The sequence below is a fragment of the Neopelma chrysocephalum genome, unplaced genomic scaffold (assembly GCF_003984885.1).
Source record: "Neopelma chrysocephalum unplaced genomic scaffold, ASM398488v2 Primary Assembly neopelma1_79, whole genome shotgun sequence".
NCBI lineage: Eukaryota > Metazoa > Chordata > Aves > Passeriformes > Pipridae > Neopelma > Neopelma chrysocephalum.
The window spans coordinates 221296-244014 of NW_020897740.1; the positions used below are offsets into that span (position 1 = coordinate 221296).

The 22719-nt window shown below is 40.0% G+C and overlaps 1 protein-coding gene across 8 annotated transcripts in view; it reads left to right on the forward strand.

Moving 5' to 3' along the window:
* SLC7A11 (solute carrier family 7 member 11) overlaps nucleotides 1-22719 on the forward strand; it is a 222657-nt gene that overhangs the window by 168870 nt on the left and 31068 nt on the right. For 7 of the 8 annotated variants that reach the window (XM_027690024.1, XM_027690025.1, XM_027690027.1 and 4 more), the window contains 4 exons: nucleotides 13-128; nucleotides 7789-7914; nucleotides 9952-10051; nucleotides 13372-13416. In XM_027690024.1, the coding sequence (XP_027545825.1) occupies nucleotides 13-128; nucleotides 7789-7914; nucleotides 9952-10051; nucleotides 13372-13416 (387 nt within the window). The remainder of the gene's footprint in view (nucleotides 1-12; nucleotides 129-7788; nucleotides 7915-9951; nucleotides 10052-13371; nucleotides 13417-22719) is intronic. The other variant, XM_027690023.1, reaches the window with a different exon arrangement.

Here is a 22719-nt window from a genome sequence, read left to right on the forward strand (position 1 = left end):
TTTTTACTCTAGCCCTGCTGCCACAGCAGTGATATCGTTGGCATTTGGACGTTACATTTTGGAACCTTTCTTTATGCAGTGTGAAATCCCAGAACTTGCGATTAAACTTATTACAGCTGTTGGCATCAGTAAGTATAAAATTTTAGGTTTCAGGGAAGGGTAAAGATTATAGAAATTGGAAAAAAAAAAAGAAGTAATCACTCTCTGAACAGGTAGTTGTTTGATGTGAATCATTAATGACTGGGCTTCCAATGCCAAGGGCATCCACATGACATTTTGCCTGGCTATGTGTGTTTGTGAACAAATGCATTAGTGAAAAGAACAGCAGACTTTATTAATGGCAGGGAAGATCTATTGCCAAGGTTGATTCTGTTGCCACTGGAATTAATGGCTGAAGTCTCATTACTTTTGTGGAAGCAATTTCAGTCCCTAAAAGATGGTGAGCCGATGCCAGAGATATGGAAGAATGATTACCTGCTTTTAAGTGCTTTGCTGTACCTCTGTTTTAGGAGGCAATTGAGTGCCAAGTATGATGCCATGAAGAAATGTAGTTCTCTTGAGCGCAGACAGGCGACATGAGATCATCTTCCCTAGTCCCACTCTTTCTGTCATGGCAGTCATCCTTGTTGAGGCACTTGTGATTCAGGAAGCGGCAACCCAGCTGTGGGAACAGAACATACAGTTTGGTGCACAGTTGTTACCAGCAACTTGTCCTATTCTTGCTAACTTTGCAGTTAGTGTAAAAGGGACCATTTAGGGTGACAGAAAGCTAATATTTGCAGTGGAAAGAGGGAGGCTACCCTGAGTGCAGGAACTTTATGGTATGGAGAGGGCATGAAATGAAAAAGCACAAAGGGTGATGGGAATGGGACTCTGGAGCCTGCACCTGTAGCATTAGAGGCTTGTTTCCAGTTCTGTCTGGTCACTGGTGAGGATGCTCCTTGTGGGCACATATTGGCATTCAGCTGTGCTGGGAGGGGAGTGCAGAGTAGACCTGAGTAATTAGTAACAGATTGTTCCTTTCAATTTGCTCAGTGCACATAACAGAAACAAAAGGACTGGAAAAAGGAATTAAGACATGCAAAATGATCAAAGGCCCACAGGAGACCCTTTCAGTTTTGCACAATAATAGGTTCAGATGACTTTTTCTTTCTTTGGGGTAAGGAGTTCAATTGACATTGAAATTTCCAGTCTCCAGGTTACTGTGGCTTTTTGTAGGAACTCTCTTGATAAGTTTTCCCTTCTGCTAGGAGTATTAAAAAATCAGTATGTGACCACATTTCTTTCTAACTTAATTATGCACAAACTATAGGTTTCATTGGAATAATTGAATTAAAGGCTTGAATTTTGAGGTCAATGACTTTTTACAGCTACATCTGTCTAAAACATCTCAGTGCAGGATAAGGGTGAAACAGATGTTCAGTAACAGTCAAGGTCACTGAGACAGAAGGAATGTTAAGTGAGGACTCCATCAAAGCATTTTGTTAAGTGCGTGTGATTCAAGCACAATAGGTGAACCATTTGAAATATGTTTTTATTGCTTTTAATTTAAGTGAAAAAGAGGTCATAGCAGACTGCTCCTGTACAGAGTAGGTCTGTAGGATGAGCTGGCACTTCACTGAAAGAAGGGATTCTTGTAGAAAGCTTGCAATGGTGAATGGGACAAAGCTAAGGAAAACAGTGACATGACAGACTGAGGTTTTATCTTTATTCTTTGCAGTACGCTCTACAGCGGAGTTTCATTTGCAGTAGTTGTAGAACTTCTGCTACACTTAATCTCGGTGTCTGACTTATCCTTGTATGGTAAGAATCAGTTGTTGTGGTGGTAATTGTTATGAATGTTTGGTATTGTGCATGTAGGCAGAGTGGTAGGTAAGATTAAGGTGGTGAGCTGAACAGACGCTTTGGAGCCCTGAAGATCTTATAATCCAATTTAATGGTGCCAAAAGTAGTGCTTGCTTCCACTGCAAATTGTAAGTTAATCAGAAAGTGAAATGACATGTCTTTTGTCTTCTTATCCAGGCCTGGTCCCTTCTCTCTCCTTGCCTGATGAGCGCTCGTTGTGTATCTGTCTTTATAGCATGGGGGAAAGGCAGTGGGAAGCACCATTAAATTCTGTCCTTGGGTGAGACTTTGTTCTAATGTTTTAGTTTGTCATTTCTCGTTATACTAGAAAGAGCAGGGAGAGATTTTGAAAAATCGTCAGGTGATCCCTGATCCCAAATACAACCACTACTATCTAAACAGTTTCTTACAGATATTTGTCTAAACTGGTCTTAAAGTCTGCAGTGTGGGAATTTTTAAAGCCTCACATATTATTGCAGCCCAGTTTTTTCCATCTTATCACAAGACAGCTTTTCTCTTTCCTTCTCCCCCCTCCACCTAAACCTCCTTTTATGCATCTTAAGCCTATTATTAAAAGGTTGCCTGAGGTGGATGTGCCAGGATTGTGCTGGGGAGTGGCAAATACTATTGCTCCTCTACCAGCTGAGAAAAAATATTTCTCATAGTGGGGCTACAGCCCATTCTCCTCTCCATCATTCCCCCTCTGTGCCTCTGCAGTGAAAAAGGAATGGTGATGCAGGGAAGATGTAGATCAGATGAGAGTTAAAATGGAACTACTGGAAATGATGACCTTTAAAAACTTCCTTATTCTTGCTTTATTATTTATAGAAAAAAGCATATGCTGGGCACAAAACACCCCTCAAAACCACACCTGTTCAGATCAATCTTGAACAATATGTAGAGGCAAATTTTCTGTTCCACAGTATGCTGCTTTCATTTTTAGTTGTCATTATTATGATTTTTTTTTTTTAACAAAACCAACCAACCAACCAAAATGTCCAAACATTTCAGTATCTTGGTAGAGAGAAGGATACTTGTGTGGAGTCTCTTTTCTGGTGCCACAGCTTTCTGGACCTCTAAAGCAAAACCTGCCTGTTCTTTTCAAATTTAGAAATCGCTTAAATTCGCTTGATGCTTCTTAAGCAAGTTTTCATGAGGAGGAAAACTTAGTCAGATACTGGATATGCATATCACAGTCTATCTGTCAGTCTGACAGAAACTTTTTCTAAACTCAGTCAGTTTTAACTGTACCTGAAAGAAGAGGAGACATCTCAAAGATTTTTATTACATCATGCATTTCATAGACTATTAGAGTCATAGAATGATATATGTTGGAAGGGACATTAAAGATCACCTTGTCATGGGCAAGGACAACTTCCACTAGACCAGATTGCTCAAAGCCCTGTCCAACCTGACCTTGAACACTTCCAGAAACAGGATATCTAATTACTACAATTTTTATGAAAATAAATAGCGAAGTAGAGGAGAGAGAAGCTGGATGTGCCCCAGCACAGGGAAAGACAGCTGAAGAAAATGCAAACAGGAGACCAGCCCTTCTAACTGCCCAACTTTGCTCAAGTAGGACAAAACAGTCCCAGGACACAAAGCAAAAGGGATGTTGTCCACCTTTGTTCTGATGCTGAAGATAGTCGTTTTAGGAGAAAGCGTTTAAAATTAATTTTTCTCTTTCAGTGAAAACTGGTAGACTCCTACACATTTATTGTTTCTTCCAGTGAAGAAACATCCTATCTCACTGTGCCTATCATTGCAAAGCATGGTGGCAGTGCAAAAATGCTCTATATTCGTATGTTGCTTTATTTGTATCTTTGAATTCTTTTTCTAATGCTAAACTTAAATATAGTGGTAACAGGAAGGGATAAATTGCACTGTGAAAGGTATTAAACTCTTCTATCGATATGTAACCTGAGTAGAAACACGTTAACTGAGCCTGTTCCAATCTTTCCACTTGGCCTCCGTATCAGAAAGCAGATAAAGAGGTTTCAGCTATTAAAAACCCTGAAACTGAAAGCTGGTTGCCAACTCACACATGTTTTTACACTCATTTACGTGTATTTTAGGCATTTTATGTAGCAATAATGTATAATTTCCCCCTGTTTTATATTTTTGGGAGGTCTGCTGAAAAACTCAAATATCCCCATCTTTGGCTGTTCGAGGTAAAGTTATGCTTGAAAACTGAGGTCAGCTGTACAGATCTATCAGTGCTTGCTGGCAAATGGTCCAGGCCCAAACTTTACAGGCATGTATATGAGTCTACAGTTAGTTGCCTTTTTTTTTACCCCATCGTGGCAGATGTTACAGATGTCACTCTCTACCGCTGACAATTTTCAGACAAGCAGTTTAAGTTAAAACATCTCTTGGCTTGCAGGGATAGCAAAAACTGCTCTGATAGGTGCTTTTGTGCCTCCTGTGACCTTTAATTGACGCATTAGGATCTGCAAATTGAGGGTATTATTTGCGTTTTTTAAATGCCTTGACCCTCAAAGTCTGACAAGTTAAGGCAGGGCAGTTTTCTTGGTCTCCTGCTGAGGCAGTGGTACATATATTCTTGAAAAGTAGGCCAGGATGTAATGCTTACCACTGCTTCTCCCATTAGATTTTGTTATCCATCTATAGCTGTGGCTGTGGGAACGAAAGAGATTGTGAAAAGCAACATGATTGGTGTTACCATTGTGTTTGATTGTTCATGAACCCCATTTTGTTCTCCTTCCATGCTCCTCTGGGTTAGCATCCATCTCGTTTTTAGCTAGGTGTTTAGTTTAAGGTAATTTTTTATGCTCCCCATACAGTTGGTGGAAAAAAGAGGGAAAGAGGCACTTCCCGAAGGCATCTCATCTTGTCTGGGATAGGCATCTCTAAGAGGTGTTGTTATTCATCCTCTGGAGCTCTTTCTTCACTGAGGAAGCAGCCATACTAGATGCCGGACTTCTAGTCAGCAAAGTTAGACTTGAGTCCTTCTTTCACTGCCCTTTTCCTGGGAAACTGCTCCTTCCTTCTGATCATTGCTGTGGTCCTGTGTCCAAGTGTCTGCAGTCAGTTTCCTTAAATATCTCCATCAGACTTTATTCATAGATGAGAGGTGTTGAATGATGGCCATAGTCCCAAGGTATAATGGGACTATGTATGGATCCTAGCACAGTTGTCATATTCTTTTCCTGCTTTTTAGCAGCTTTCTTTGTGACTCCTTGTCGCCTTTCACTACTCAATTGCTAACACAACTAGTCTGGTGCTGGTACATGATAGCAGTGTAAGCCCCATAATTCTAGACAGATGTTATGCACATAGAACCTTAAGACAAAATATTATATTATAGAATACTAAAATTATTAATAATAGTATATAATAAAATTAATATATTTATATATTATACTTATATATATATTTATATAGAAGACTGTAAATTCTTATACCATAATAGGTACAATAAGATGAAATTCCAAAAAATATAAAACTGGTCTCAAATATTCTGTGCACTTAAGTCTCAGCCCTGCAACCTGAACTGATACTAGTACAGTCCTCTAGCTCTGGAAGGGACTTACTCCTGTGGAGGACCATCTAAGGACATTTGCATCAAGGGAGTTTTAGTGATAGGAAAAAGGGAAATGGTTTTCAGACTGAAAAAGGGCAGGTTTAGATTAGATATTAAGAAGAAATTTTTATGATGAGGGTAGTAAAATGCTGGTGCATGTTACCCAGAGAAGTTGTGGCTGACCCATCCCTGGAAGTGTTCAGGGCCAGGTTAGATGGAGCTCTGAGCAACCTGATCTAGTGAAAGGTGTCCTTGCTCATGGCACAGGGCTTGGAACTACATGATCTTTAAGGTCCCTTCCAACCCAAACCATTCTATGATTCTGTGAAAACTAACAGCATATGCACAAGACTGACTGCAGGTGTAGCATCCCTTCAGTTTCCTGGTTAATGAACATCCTTGCAGTATCCCTTTTGCTTTCACCATCTGATTAGAAAGCCTCAGATGAAATGTTTGACTGACTTGAACTCATAGTTGGGGATGGAAGAGGTTTTAACACAGACTGCTCACAGGCTTCTTTTTCTTTCAAGCCAGTGTAGCTCTTACACAGATTTGATGTTTGTGATCTGTGTGTGGCTGGCCAGCAAAAAAGGTTATGAGTTTCCCTGTGAGTTGACATTACTATTCCTACTGGTTCACCATCCAGTGGCATTCTCATATGTGTATCAGGAAGGTGAAACCAATGCATTAGACAGCCTGGAGGAGGTCTCTCTGAGGGCTGGATGCTCATGTTACCTACTCTGACCTGTGTAAGGTAACAGACTGATTGCTGCAGTCAGCTTGAACTCTGAGTAAGCTGGATATCAAATCGCAGATACTCTTACACAGAAAACTCCTCCTTGACATTTTCTTGTGTCTGGTCCATGCCTGGACTTCACTTTCTGGGCAAGAAATCTGTATCTGGTGAGATACAGAACTGATTAAAGATTTTGATCTTAAAGATCTTTATTTTGTGGAAAATATCGTGCTAAATGATGTTGTGAGTTTATGTTGGCTTGCAAGTTCTACATTTGAGAGTGGGGCTTTCTCTTTCCCAAATAAAACTTCCAGAAAAAGACTTTTTTTTTCTTTCCTGGAAGTTTTATTTTATTAAAAATATCCAAAAAATACATTGGTATCTAGATTACTTGGAATTTTCTCCCTTTTCCATTGAACCAAAACTACTTTTAGTTTAAACTGAGAAGATTTTTTTATTATATATTTTTAGCTTTGCCGGTGAACAGAAACTGTATAAAAGACTTGGGATAAATCAGTGGGGTTTTCTTCCAGAAAGCCTGTACTGTGCCAGATCTACAATGACAGCTCATACAAAGTAGCAGCTTGTCCTTTTATGCATCCCAAGATGTGTGATGTGGCTGATGATACAGACAGACTTGTGCTCTTGAGAGAGCTTGAAGTAGGGGAGGATTGAGATGAGGAGCTACTTCATTAGCTTCATACGACGGGCAAGAAAGAGATGATGAGTGAACAGGCCTGACTACATTTCCCTTTCCCTGAAGCAGAGGGGGAAAGGGGCTTTTTATCTAGTGAAATGGCTCCCATTTTACATTCTTTAGGGAAAATTTCTTGACTATGTTTTGTCAGGGTAATTGTTTAAATAAACTAGAATAACTGGCCCTCAAATGATAAGACCTTCCGTCTTCCTGTCAGTCAGAGCTGTAGTAAATGCAAGAAGATGCTGTTCCTGACCCAGAAGGAGACACAAGCTGAGCAGGCAGGATGTAAAAACCCTTCTCACTTATCTCTCCACATGCTGGTGAGGTGCAGACCTGGGCTTTGTTTTCAAGAAGGAAAAGGTCTCTATTTCTTCAATTCCTGACAATGATGGGCACATCATTTGCCCTCTGGCCCTCCTGCATCTCTGGTGGTACAGCAAAAAGGGAGGAGAAAGTGTGGAAAAGAAGAGCAGAAGTAAATAAGGTAGCAAGTGACAAATTTATGCAGGTTCTAAAGAAGGCTGAGAAAATTTAATATGGTTATTAATTATTACTGTTTTGTGAAAAATGCAAATCTCTACTCAAACCAGCACAGACAAAGAAATCTGGAATGACAAGCGTTGGGCAATTAATTTCTTTCATCCAAGGCAGGGTCCTGCCAGCCCATTGTGTACCAAAAGTTGACAGTTCTGGGTCAATGAAGCTGTAATTTGGTGTGGAGGGAGCCAGGCAGAGAAGGGACAGAGGGATGGGCTACGCAGTGGGTCAGGTAGAGGGGGTCAGCTCAAGCCTTTCGTGTGGCACGTTGAAGTGGAATGGGAGAAGTAGGAGGATGACAGGAGAAGGTTATTGGGGTGTATTTCCTTTAATGCATCAGGATCTATTGGGTATGTGACCTCTCTGCTGGCAAAGAGTTTTGTGACAATTATTTCTTTCTGACTTTTCATTTTCCCCTCACAGCACTGGTGATGGTCCTGAATAGCACAAGTGTCAGCTGGAGTGCCCGCATTCAGATGTTCCTTACCTTTTGCAAGCTTGTAGCAATTCTGATAATTATAGTCCCTGGAGTTATCCAGCTAATTAAAGGTATGAAATGAAAAGTAAATGCTTTTAAAGAGCTTTTATCTTTACCCTCCCCAGTCTTTCCCCACCTGCCTCCGCCAAATAATGCTTATAGCAGCAAAGTCTCTTAATTAGTCTGTGCTTGCTTAACTGAGGCTCTGCTCTGTCATGTAATTGATTAGAAGTGGAACTACACTGGGGTGAACTGGTGTTTCCTTCAGCATGCCAATGAGTCTGTTTCAATCAGGCTCACTCTCAAATGAGCAAATGGACTGTTCTTCTCTGTAATTTGCCTTTGGCATGAACTTTGTGAAAGGGGCAGGATGGGTTTTAATGGCAGATGGACATACATGCCTAGTCTAAGCAGAATGCCTCCTTTAATTGTGCTGGTCCCTAGTCATGGTACAGGGTATGTGGTGGGAGAAGGTCTCCGATTTCACAGAATCACACAGTCATAGAATGGTTTGGGTTGGAAGGGACCTTAAAGACCATCTAGTTCCAACCCCCTTCCATGGGTGGAGATACCTTCTGCTAGACCAAGTTTCTCACAACCCCATCCAGCCTGGCCTTGAACACTTCCAGGACATCCACTGCTTCTCTGGACAAGCTGGTCCGGTGCCTCATGACCCTCACAGAGAAGAATTTCTTCCTAATATCTGATTTAAACCTGCCCTTTTACAGTTTAAAGCCATTCCCCCTTTTCCTGTCACTGCAAACCCTTATAAAGGCACTCTTTTCACTGACAGATGCTCAGCTACCTGCAGAGACTTTTGCATTACAGCCCTCTCCACAGTTGGTGTGATATGGTGACAAGCCCCAGCTCACTCTCCTTACGGCAACTACACAGAGCACAAGGAGCCATTCAGTACAGAGGGGCAGAATAGGGTGCACTCTTTAATGAATTGGTGGCAGATTTTATCTAACAAAAACTGTCACAGTTGTTGGCTCTGTCCCTGGGGATGCTTTTCTCTGGTGACTCACAAACCCATCTGAGTGAACAGCACTCAGTGCAGTGAGCTCGATTACTCAGGGACAGGCAGCTGTGGTTAATAAAGACTCTGAAATAAAGGTTTTCCTGTGTAGCATTCTGCTGGTTCACTGTTTTTGTTTTCTTGTTTTCCACTTTCTGTCTGGCAGTTGCAACACCATTTCCCATTGCACATTACACATGAAATGGGTAGAATTTCTCTCTGCTCCCATCCACTCCACTTTTCCTTTGGAGCAGGTCAGGCCCAGGTTTGGTTGTGGTTGGATGCCCTGAAGTAGCACAGATAGTGTCCCTGATTCTCCACTGGGACCTTTCTGTGGCCACAGCTTTTCCCTTAACCAAAAAGCCTCTGTTTCAGTGGGAAATTTTTACTGAGAGCTCAGAAAAAAACAGAGCAAAGGGTAGAGGATTTGACCCATTGCTAGTCTGAATGAATTCAGCTTCTTCCTGCTCCATCTCTGTGGAGGATCATTGCTACGCAGAAAATTTGGGATATTGTAGGGACGTCTTACATATTTGCATTTATATATATGTATATATATGATATGTACAGGTAATTCTTACTTGATGAAATATTAATACAGTGTTAACTATCATGTGGTAGGGAGTAACTAACTTCATTTTTCAGTAGTAGAGATGTTTAATATTTTGGGTTTATTTATCTTATAAATGTTGCTTCTGAATGAAATGTCAGCAAAGTTACTTCTGATTAAAATGTTGAACGAGTGAAATTTTCCACATTAAAAACTACAGAGCTTGTTCTGCTCTTTCATGTTGATGTAAGTCATTGCTGGAAATGACAGAGTAGTGAATGTCATCAAGCTCAGAATGCTTTGAATCAAACTAATAGGTCAAATTCTGCTATTGCATGGCTACAGACAGCACAAAGCCTTTTACAATTGTTGTCAGATTATGACTGCGAGGGTTAGGTCAGAAATTAAGGTCAAGGGCAGAACTTGATGTCAGTGAACTGTAGGGTGATTAAGTGTTCCATGGTGTGATATATTTATTTGTCTAAAGTAGTAAGTGACCAAAGAGCTTATTTTTCAATATTCTTTTTGTTGATGTTGCAGGAGAAACACAGCACTTTAAAAATGCCTTTGCGGGGAATGATGCCAGTGTTATGGGTCTACCACTTGCTTTTTATTCAGGAATGTATGCCTATTCAGGCTGGTAAGTGGATGAAACTTATAAGTATTTGTCCCGAAACAAATACTAATGTGCTCTAAGAAAGACATTTATTTATATGAAGTAAGTAGCACATTCTACATCTTTTTAAGGGTAGTTCTCACCACTGTTCCAGATGCTCAGTGATTATTGTGCAAGCAGCTCTGTAAAAGAAAGATTTTTCTTCTCCTTCAGATAAACATGCACTGAACACGAAAAAATCAGACCATGAAATTAAATTTCCATTAAGTATTTAGATAAAAGGATAAAAGGAATAATGAAGATTTCATTTTTGTTGAACAAGTCAGTAATTACGTGAAAAACAAATCTATGATTCTGTTACAAAGTTGTGTGGCCCTTAGCTTTGCTTTGTAAAGCAGTATTTGAAGAATAAGAGGCAAACTATGATAAGATCAGTGTGGACCAAAAAACAGGGTAAAAAACTAGATTCTTATACTTCTCACTCTGAGAGAATTGGACCTCACTCGACAAAAAGTGCAACTGGCTTCCACAGAAGTCAAGTGTGGTTGACTGTGAGCAAAGGCATGAGAATCTGCCTTCAGGTATCCTGTTCAGAACTTTCAAGTTATTTCTCTCTTTCCCCAGCAAAGTACACAGCAGCTGGTTTGAAAGGTGCTGCTGCTCTTCGAATCTACCTTTACAATTTATTCATGCCTGTGAGGGCTCCACATTGTGCAGTGCCAAAGGGCTTTTACAGCAGCAGTGTGGGGGAAAAAAGGAGACTATAATGCACAGAGTGGGCTTATTTTGAGATAGCTTTGTCTGCAGGTCTTCCCTTTGCTTTCCATAGCCTCACAGGCAGCCAAGTTCTTTACCTCACACAAAAGGAGAGGGCTGAGAGATAAGGGGTTTATTTATTTAATTTGGAGGGACAATGGGCCGAGCATTGGAGTTCTTTGCCCCTCTGTAACTCCCTGGTTGCAGGAGGATTATAAACATGCACACTGAAGTATGAACAGAACTTTATATATCAAATGGCAGCAGGAGAGGAAACCCAAGAGAGTCCAAAGCCTTTATCTGGGATAGATATGTAAGAAAAGAGCCTGTCATTTTGAAGCCTCAAAGAAATGGAACTGATTATGCGGACAATCTCTACTTTCTTCCCTCTCTCCCCTATAACCGCCTCTGTCCTCTCATATCTGTACATGTGATGGTTTCTCACATTTAAAATATTAACCTAAATGTATGTTTTTATATGAAAGCAATTTTAAAAGCTCTTTAATATTATTCAGAGTTTGATAGCTGTAGAATGTTGCAACAGAATAATAGTATTTTTGATGTTTCTTTCCCATTTCTTTCTATTTTCCACATAACGGTCCAAACTCCTACAATAAAAATAATCTTTCTTTTTTTACTTTATACCTTCTGACTTTCATTTCAAGGTCCTTATTTGCCACTTATAAAAGAAATTAGCAGGAAAAAGACCTAATTTGGCTAGTGGTTCTTCCCAGCTGCCTATTTGTCTTTGTCACCAGCTCAAATTGATTGCCTTGGAGCACAGAGGAGCAGACCATTAAGTGGAGTGTCAATACCCTTGCACTATCAGTTTCATGGGGCTAAATCAATACGATAAGCTGAATGTGAAGGAGTGTTGCAAGTGTTGGTGGCATGTCCCAGGATGCAGGCAGAATTTTATGCATAACTTACAAGACTATTAGCTTTTAATGATACAGCTTTGAAGAAGAAAACAAAGGCAGTATCTCTTCTATTTGTGGATTCATTCTGCCAAGAGCAAGCATAGACTGTTGGGTGTATAAAATGCTGGGTGAAAAAGGACAAGTGAAGAAAAGAATGCAAGGCAACGCGTCTTTTCATCAGTAAAAGGACTGATGCTGGGCTGTCATAGAATCATAAAATCACAGAATGGTTTGGGTTGGAAGGGACCTTAAAGATCATCTAGTCCCACCTCCCTGCCATGGGCGGGGACCCTTCCCACTAGACCAGGTTGCTCAAAGCCCTGTCCAGTGTGGCCTTGAACATTGCCAAGGATGGGGGATCCACAACTTCTCTGGGCAGCCTGTTCCAGTGCCTCACCACCTTCACTGTGACGATTTTCTTCCATGTTTCTATTCTAAATTTGTCCTCTTTCAGTTTGAACCTATTACTCCTTGTCCTTTCACTATAGTTCCTGATCAAAATCACTTCTGTCTAGAAGCAGGACAAAGACAAGAAAGAAGTAGCTGAACATTTTACTTGTCAGAAGCCATCTCTCTTTTGAAGTATCCCAACCTCTTCTTTTGTGCTTTGTGCACTAGAAAGTTTAAAAACAAGTACTGAGGTTGTTGTATAAGGTGGCAACTCTGGTTTTACAGAATTTCATGCTCAGTCACAAAATCACGTTTTTTAAAAACCGTGAGCCAGCGCTAACTCATTCTGCTAACCCAGGTCTGCTCCGAGACTTGCGATGGAGCAAAGCTTTCTGCCAGATCAGTTACCATTTGTTTATTCACTGTAGCACTGTTGGCTCAGGTATCATTTGTCTTTCTGTACAAGAGCAGAAAGCCAGCATAAGCGCTGTATTGACTGCCCTGTTTAATTAGCCAGGATCTGACTTTGTGCCTGTCTCCAAGCCAGGCACAACTGTGATCCAGCGATGCACAGACCTAGTGCTAATAAATGCAGAACAGAGGGTTCAGTGACCTTGAGGCTTATGTTTGCTTTGTATGCAGGGCTGTGCCCGGTGAGTAGTTCCTATGAATTCCCATGCAGAGCTGTCTCTTGAGTGCTGCTGGAATACGACCAGAGTGCAACCTGTGCTGGAGGTTGTGCAAGAGCGTGCAGGGTTAGCAGCCTGGGTTTGTGATTCTGTACAACAAACTAATGTCAAAGTTCTTGTTTCAGAAGGGTTTCTTCCAGGGTTTTGTTTATTTTTATTGTTAAGAAGTCCTTGCTGAATACTCTGATGAGACTTTTCGCCAATATAACTTGAAATTGTAAAAGGCTACAACCACAAATGGAATATGAGGCTTGAGGGTGCATGTGTGTGTGTGTGTGTATGGAATTAGGGTAAACCATAATCTGCCTAGAATGTCAAGGGAAAGAAAATAATTTAGTTCCACACTGACTTTACATAGCTTTTGTCTTTTTTTTTTCTGCTTTGCTGTCTTTTCTGAAAATTCTCTTCCTGAGTGTGGGGATGAAGGAAGGTTAAATCTCACAGTCTCCTTAATCCAAACATGGATCTGCAAAGTCTACTGTGATTAATAGCTGTGCTTAACTAAAAGCATCTTCCTGATTCTTTGTGAAAGAAATATAGAATAAAAATCTACCAAGTCCTTATAATACATTTTATAATTCTTTTCTAGGTTTTACCTCAATTTTGTTACTGAAGAAGTGGAAAACCCTGAAAAGTATGTACCTAACGTTTTGCTTGACTTTTGAAAAACAGTCATAAAATTTAAAATGTTATAAAAGTAGTGATCTTCAGAAATTCTGCATGCTGGTCAAGCTTCTTGCTTTCCAGCAGATCTGGTATCTATTTGAATCGCACCTGCTTGAAGATTTACTGGTTTTGGTCTGTTGTGACCTTGTTATGTATTCTACTTTTATGTGCACAGAAAGCAGCAAACTAAGTAGATCTCCAGGGCTCTGGTTCTCCCCCTCAGGATACAAGTAACTATCAGTGGCTCCTTTCAGTGGAAGTTATGGTATCCTGTCAGGGAAATCTTGCCCAAGAAACTTATCTGCTGCAATATTTGTCAGTTTTGCTGTGTTTAAATATTAATCAAATACTTAGTTCTACTTGTTTTAGATGTCTCAGAGATGCGGGATCTTGAATACACATAGCACAGCATCCGATCCAATTAAACCGAACAGGGGATATGGGTTGGAGTCTGTTTCAAACCAGAGATGAATAATCTCACAGCACCTGTCTGTAAAATATGGAAAGAAAAGTTGTCCTGTTGGGGAGAATTTGATTTGTCCTGTCTATTTTGGTAGATATGTTTTGGTACATGGAGACAGTAATAAAAAAATCTATTAACCTTTTCTAAAAATTACAGAAAATATGCCTTGTCAAATAAATTTGTTTTCTTTGAGGAAATTAACAATTTACTTGATCAAAAATTAATGGCTAAATATAATTTTCTTAGGTTTTTAAAATAAGACAACTGGCTGGGTACCAAATAACTTATTGTTTAAAAGGACCCCCAGCACTGTACACTCAGATAATATGAATCTGAGACGTGTAGAGAAAGAAAACCCCAAACAGCCATTGACTGGGAGCATGCAGAAGGTTTTTTGTTGGTTCCTTCAAAGTCTGAACCAAACCTGGTGCTGTTTCATTGCAAGGAAATTGATGATAAAACATGAGGATGGCAGAAAAACTGGCAGATTTCCATTGTTTTAGTGTCTTTGAGGTGTCTTGGTGTTAGCAGGCTCTTTAATATGATCAGGATATGTAGACTGAGGACTGTATGACTGGAAGCTGAAACCAGACAAATGCAGGTAGAAAATACAGCACTAGTGTTTATGACTAATCATTAGCACAGATACCTATGGGTGCAAATGGGTTTTTCCTTGTTAGTCTTCAGTTCTGACAAAACACCTTTTTAGGAGTTGCGCTTTAATAAAATGTGAGTCCACAACCCTGGAGGTGTTTAAAAGATGTGTAGAGGTGGCACTTAGGGACATAGTTTAACGGTGGACTCAGCAGTGCTGGGTTAATGGTTGGACTTTTCAAACCTAAATGGTCCTGTGATTCTAGGCCATTTGTCTTGGTGAGAGCAGCTGGCTAAATCTTCTCAGGCCTGGTACAGACAGGAATGAACTCAAGCTGGATGACCTAGTAGCAAATCTGAGTTTAATAATCAAGGACCTGTGTGCTTTATAAAATCAGGGAAGGCAGACATTTAAAATAAAAAAACCCAAACATTTATTTTTTTTTATTTTGAAAACTTATCATGTGACAGACTGACTTGAAAAGTGAAATTAAATCAAGGAGTGAAGTGATTCTGGTCCAAGACATCTACTGCTTCAGGAAATTTTGGGGAGATAGGTTAGGAGCCAGTCTTACTGATGTGATCAAAAGCATTTGATGTGACCAAATCTAATTTGTAAATTATCGTGTGGTTACCATCAATACTGTGTGATGTTTTTAAGCATGCAGATGCCTATCACCCTTCAGAACTTTTCATACACTTTTCGTACACTGTCTCTGCAGTTCTCTTAACTGAAATTATTGGTAATTTTCATTACAGCTATTTGATTTATATTGACTTTTTATTTTTCTTGTGGTTTGAGTCAGAGGAGTGCCTATTTTTGAACATTTTGCCCTCTACTGCATGGGACAGAAAGGCATAGTTCCTCTTTTTTTTAAACTAAGCACCCCTTGAAGCATAATGTATCACAGCTAAGAAAAGTCATGTGGGTTCAATTTTGAGTTGGTTTTTTTTCATTGCAACTGGGATGTGAGGGAAGAAGACTCTGTGTCTTTTCTTCCTCTGTCTCAGGAGAGCTTCCAGGTTACTCCAAGTTACTCTTGAAGTTATTTGTGCTGTTAGTGAGGATGTAGTACTGGAGGACAAACCACATAACCTGGCTGGTTTGGTGTATTCCAGGATGGCTCTGGAAAAAAAACCCAGCTCAATACTACATGTGCAGTGTTATCACAAAGCTGTTAAAGCTTCCCTTTATCACTCTTCTTCTTGGGGTTGCACTTGGAGAGGATAAGCAAGATGCCCAGTGTTTACAATCTCCATGCAAAGGTACAATATAGAATAGAAAAGATCAGGATTTTAAACATTGATAAGTAAGTGATAGGTGATGGCAGGGCAAGTGAATTGCTACAGGCTGTGCTGGCAGAGACCTCTGCACCATCTGTAAATGAGGATTCTGGACTCCCTTAATCTGAAACAAGCAATTAAATGACAATTGGAACAGTTTTTTTGTCTGGTTGCCACCTGTGAAGGGCTCTGTTGGAAAGATGTCCTGCTGAGCCGAGGCCTCCTCCACCACTGTTCCCAAAGCTATAGAGCAAGGGAATAGTGTGGATTAATCCCGGTGGCAACTGTCTCAGCTCCCACCAAACTCAGTGCAAATGTGGGGTGAGCCACTAATCACTCTGCTGTCGTAGGCATTTATTAGGACTCGGGTGCTTTTTTTTTATTTATCTTTTTAACCTAAAATGCTGTCTTTCATTCTTGCTGTGTTAAAGGTTGCACTGAGCAACCTGGTCTAATGGATGGTGTCCCTGCACATGGCAGGGGGCTTGGAAATACTACTTCAAGGTCCCTTCCAACTCAAACCATTCTATGATTCTGTTATAGCGCTGCTGTGGAGGTACGATGTAGCTGTTTTTAAAAGGGAACAGGGAAGTACAGGCTTGAACCACTTAGAGCCTGTAAGAGCTCCAGGTGTGCAATTTGCAGAGTTTGTCAGTGGTTAGGGATGCAAATTACGTACAGCAACAGAGGTGAGCACGGTGATGTCTTCTGCCCTGCACCTGCCAAAGTAAATATTTGACTGAGAATCAGTCACAGCTCTGTATTTCCAGGTGTGCAGCAGCTTTGGAAGTAACTGAGATGAATGATCAGCTCCATCCCCATGTCAACCAGCCTGCTTCAAACCTGCAGTGAATGTACCAGAGGAGTTGTGGGAAGGACAGCACAGTTTGCAGCAGAAGGAAGGCAGGAATGCTCTAGCAGAGAGTGGGGATGGGGCTTTGCACAACCTGGTCTAGTGGCAGGTGTCCCTGCCCATGGCAGGGATATTGGAACTAGATGGTCTTTAAGGTCCCTTCCAACCCAAATCATTCTATGATTCTATGGAGCTGGGCTCTAGAATATAGAATCATAGAATCATAGAATCAACTGGGTTGATCATCGAGTCCAACCCTTGATCGACTACTGCTGCGGTTGCTAGACCATGGCACTGAGTGCCACATCCAGTCTTATCTTAAAAAGCTCCAGGGATGGAGAATCCACCACTTCCCTGGGCAGCCCATTCCAATGTCTGATTACCCTCTCTGTAAAGAAATTCTTCCTAACCAAGAATTGCATCAGTGTTTCATTACGTGTGCTGTGAATTAAATCTCTACACCTAAAATCAATGCAATGAAACATGTTTTGATGTTTTTAAAATAATGAAAGCACAACCCACTGTAATTCAGCTACTTAAAATAAATGTCCTAAAATGTACTTAATGTACTTAAAATGTCCTAAAATAATCTACTTTTAGACATTAAAGTTTTCCAGCTAGGGATTTCATTTCTTCCTGTGGTGCACTGCACCAGGAAAACCTGCTGGCATACATTGGGAATGCAGAAGAGGGGCAGGGAAGGGGGGATGCTTGTGCCTTTGCCCAGCTGACAGCCCCCTTTATGCTCCAACAGAGTGGCTGTTTGTAGGGGCAGAAGTGGCTTTGGAGGCTGTGGGAGTCTGCAGAGGTGCAGCAACCTGTCCCAGGTGCAATAAATTGCAGACTTCGGTCTATAAGTAGGATAAATACCACGGGCCTGAGGCACTCGGATGGCGATATGAAACCCTAGATAGAGAGAGCTGGCACAGAGACACTGGAAATGAGCCAAGCGGGGAGGAAGCGCCCTTTAAATTATAGAAAGGAGAATAGAAAGACTTGAAAAAAAGTCTCAGAGTGAATGCCATAACTTTTTGAACAGAGTTTTGGAAGTAGTGTTGAATTCTCACTTTGGAAATGCCACAGTTCCTTCTTTTGTATAAAGACATTATTATAACCCCATTATCATAAGATGTAAAAATAGCTGTTTCCGTCTCCTGCTAAACCCCCTTTTGATGTCTCATTTTTAAGCCTGAACTCATTTCTTTATTCCTCTTTGTTCAAGTGCTCCCCTCCTGCAGCATTAGTAGGACCTGAAGCAACATGAAGTTAATGTTTATTTTACAGGGAGCTGTGGTTGCAGTGTTCACCGCTTTAATGTTCAATTTTTGAAAAGAACCTCTAATAATTTTATTTTCAAGACTATGTGGAACAACACTGATGTGTAACAAGAAATTTCTTTTGCTTTTTTTAAAAATTATGCTTTGCATATGCATGCTGGCTCAATAGCAATTGTTGTTTCAAATGAAATAACTAAATAGTCCTTGGAGCAGGACTTCACCAAAAGAAACTTGTGCAGCCGTATCACGTGCACCTTTGATCTTTTTGATTTTCTTGCATCATAAGGATCAGCCCTATACAAACTGAGATCTTATTGTATTGTCTAAATAATAAGTGAATTAAGGAACAGCTGGGTCTCTGAGAGAGAATTTGTCACCTGAAAATTGACAGGAGCCGTGTTGTCTGGAGCAGTAAATTCAGAGGACAGGAAATCAAGCGTGTTGAACTTTCAAACTCATTTCTTATACATAGTCTTTGAGCTCATCTGTATTCTTGAGCACCCACTATGTACTCTCAAGAAACAGACCCCAGTTTTTTCAATCAAGACCCTAAAAGCAGCTCATGCCCAAACAGCACTTCCCTCCTCCCTTCCCAGGCTGAGCAGAGACCAGGATCAGTGCTCTAGTTAATGAAGAATTTTGACTGTCTCCAGATGAGAAAATAGCAGAGGAGTGTTTTCATATTACAGCAACATCTTGAGAGCCTTGTCAGAGCCAGGGCCAGATTGTGTCAGATGCTGGCCAAAGAGAATCCAGCTTTAAAGAAATAGTGCTGCGTTCTCACTGTGAGCAGATGATCAGCCTGAACACTTCAAGCTATGAAGATTAGGCTCTTGTTGGAAGAGAGATAAAAAATTATTTCACTTTAAGGGGAAGGAAACTAAGACTCAAATTCCTTAATGATTTCAAGGCAGTCTGTGATTGAGTGAGCAACTAGAGAGAGGTATTAATTTACAGCCCTTGTTTAGCTCAATCACACTATTTCTTTGGCAGTGTAAGTTTCTGTTAGTGTTGTTGAACTTAGGAAATATTTTTCATTTAGTGGTCTTTAGTGTCAGTGGTACAAAATGATAAATTTTCAAAGGATGCGGATTCTGAAAACCTTTTACTGCACAGATTACTTTGCAGTTGCAGTTAAGTATAGCTGCTATTTGGCATAATCCTTTCTTTTTACTCTATTTTTTCCATTTTTCCCCCCCTGTTATTGAACCATTTCATTTGCAAATATTCTATTTCTGTTTGTAAAATAACTTGGGTCCAGCCCAGGCAATCTATCATTGTTTAAAAATTTACACAGTGCAAAGAACATATTATTGAGATGTATAGTGTTTATAAGTCTGGTCTCAGATTGATAAATCATGTCTTGGGCTGTTGAAAAGCCAAGAAATTAATTGCTTTGCTGTGACCTTGAGGTCTGAGATTAGTCAGTTTATCTATTAGATTTTTCCAGTGTTCTTCTCACTTCATTTATTCCTTCTTCTCTAAGGAACTGAGAAACAGTAAATGTATAGCAGGTCACCAAGGCTTGATGTCATCAGACATTTTGTAAAATCAGGATATCAAAATGTTTTATGTAATCTGCTTTTATATTGGTTTTAAATAATGTGAATGTCATTTCTAATTAATCTAATGTGTACCACCCATTTGTTCTAATTATAGTTTAAAGTCCACTTTGCATCTATGAGGACTGAGTGAGAGAAATGTGGTATTAGAAGTGTTTCTTTTGGGGTATCTAAGCATTATAGAGATGCAGATGGATGGGAGGGGAATGGTGACTATGATGCTATAACTCTTCCAGCTCCCTTGTTTCTTGTAGCCATCTGATTTTTGGCACTTCACATTAGAATGCAGCACCTTTCCAAAATCCATCAGAAACTTGAATTGCACTGTCACTCACTGCCAATCTACCCCCTCATTTGGGGTCAGATTCCCAGTAATCAAAAAACAGTAAAAAATATTTTCAGTGTTAATTGAGAGAATGCAAACCTTTGCCATTTCTGTGTCTTTGTTTCTTTCTTTCTTTTTTTTTTTGTTATTTTATAATTTAATGACAAAATTTACTCTGAAAAGGAATATTAATATTGATATCAGTAATCTTAGGCACTAGAAAGGTCTATCTGCCTGGAGTTTGAAATCTTTCTTGTGTTATTATACTGCACTTATTCATAGAAGATACATTTGACTCCAGTTCATTTTCTTCATGTCAGCCTACAGTGCCAAATATTCAGTGCAGAAGTTACAGGATTACATTTTGATATTTTATCTGAAGATAATCAAATGAAACAAATGCTAATCTTTCCAGTATTTTTCAAAGCCCATTTGCTCATGTGAATTCATCAGATTACCTTAAAGGGAAAGCCAGGTCAGTTAAGTGACAGTCAAGTGAACTGAGTGAGTTTTCCCTCCATATATTATTTGTATCTTGGGTTATTTTTGTATTTGAATACTTATTCTTCATCATAAAATGATGATATTCTAATTAGTTTCCTCCCAGCTATTTTTATGTTGCTTTAAGAAGTCTTATTCCTTCTAAATTTTACTCTATCTTAACAGCATAACAGTCTGCCTAAATTCCCTCAGTTATCTGTGAAGTATCTCAGATGAGGTGTCCAAACACTGGTGAATTCAACATCCCTTTCTATGGTTTATTTGTACGCTGTGTAAGGGATAAAATCATGTTTTCAAATCTATAAAATCCTTTAATGGGGAGGTGAATCTGCCAAGTAAAGAAAACAAAGTAATTTACTAGCTCAAATGTACTTACGCAAAACCAAGCATGGGGTTTGCTATTTGTAAAATGTATGAAAAGCATTTAATTAAGAATGTAATTCCGTAGTATTTGTGTGTGTTTGAGAGGGACAAATAGACAATTACTAGCTCAGGGGAGCTGACTCACCAGCATGAAACTTCTTGATAAAACGAGTTTTACTTTTGCTCTCTCGCTGACTTTATTAACTCCTTGCTGTTTGCATGTCTCACATCTTCGGCTCATTCATTACCTTTTTTTTAGAAATGGCTAATAATTAATTTCTGAAACTAAATATTTCAGTCTTGGATGCATGTTTTTTGATGGGTTCAGATTTCTGAAATCTCAATATAGGAACTAATTTTTTCCCCTTCATAAATTTCTTTTATTTTTTTTTTAGTTCTTGATGGAAGTTGGAAATTCTCTTATGAGTGGGACATGGATGTTCTGAATTGCTTTGCCTTTATTTATAGTCTCTTTTCACTCCTAGTTTGGGAGATTTTAATTTTTCTATAGTTTGGTACACAGGGGTTTCCCAAATTGTGTCGCTTGAAGACCATGGGTGTAACTTCAGACTGACAAAACATTATGTGGGAGGCAATACAAGGTGTTATCAATGACATGATATGCTTCATAAATACAACTTGCTAGTAAGAAAAAGTAATTATTACTTAATTTTGCACCTGATCTCAACTAATCTTTGGTGGTGGTTTGAGGCAGCTTGGATTCAAAATCTTTTGCAAAACTGGGGAGCTGGAGCAGGTAGTGGTGGAGAGGGGAGAAACACTAAAAATAGAGTCAAAGAATGGTTTGGGTTTGAAGAGACATAAAAGATCATCTAGTTTCGACCCCGTACCACAAGCAGGAACACATTCCCCTAGACCAGGCTTCTCAGGGCCCCATGCAACCTGGCCTTGAACACTCCTGAGTTCTGACTCCAACTTATTGTCTCATCACTCTCCATCCCATCCACTGTAAGATGTGCCATAAATGCCCTAATCTTGACAATCTGTTGGTTGTGCCAAGAAATGATACATTTAAGCGAGCCACATGTGAGACATGCAGACAATTCAAGGGTTGCAACTTGCTCGTGAGCCATAATTGGAGTTTGTCTGTGATAGGATTTGGTGAAGGTCATTGAATCAACAAAATATTTCCAACCAGATGGAGCAAAGAACAGAAACTGTGTTAGCAGCTTGAGTTAAAATGGGAAAAGGGTCAGAATGGAATTGAAAATGCTAACCCAAGTTAAAACCCAAGTAATTTGTTGCCTTTTTTTTTTTTTTGCTAACTTCAATTATATCAAACTGGATTTTTGGATTTAATAATGTGGATTATCCTGTAGTCCTGTAGTGCAGACTTTTCTTTGGCCCTGCAATTTTTAAGAGTTCCAACATTGTAGCTACCATATGTAATAGCTTATAATTAACTGAGGATGCAGATTCAGTCCTTCTGTTCTTGTTTTTGTCACTCTCGGCTGTTGAACACAGATTCCTCCTACCACACCTGGGTGTCCCTTGCTCCACAGGTGCAGTGGGTCCTGCTCAACAGCAGTTCTGTGTCACAAGAGAGAGGAAACAGAGAGAGCACAGCTGGAAAGCACAGCAGCTTGAGACTGGAGTGATCCAGATGTATGCAGAAAGACACTCTGCAAACCTGAATCCCCTGCCTCGTCTTTGACAGAGGCACTTTGTGTCAGAGCAGTGCTCTGAGTTCACCAGAGCAAGAGATGCAGACAGCAGAGGGGCTGGGAAGATGACTCACTGCATGAATTCACCTGTCATCTGGAATAGGGATCACAGAGACCAAAGGCTTCTGCAGCAGGGAGAACAAAAGGGCAGCAGATTTCATTGGGCACTATTCCTTTTCCTTACCTTTGCAGAGTCAGAGGCAGCTGCTGTGTGTGCTTACTGCTTTCCAGAGGCTGCATGTTTTACTTACGCATTTAGTTAGGGACTGACTTAGTGGATACAATCTACAGGAATTTGTATGTGACACAAATTCATCACATATTATTATTTCTTTTTCCTTCTCCCTTGTGCAGTTTCCTTTTT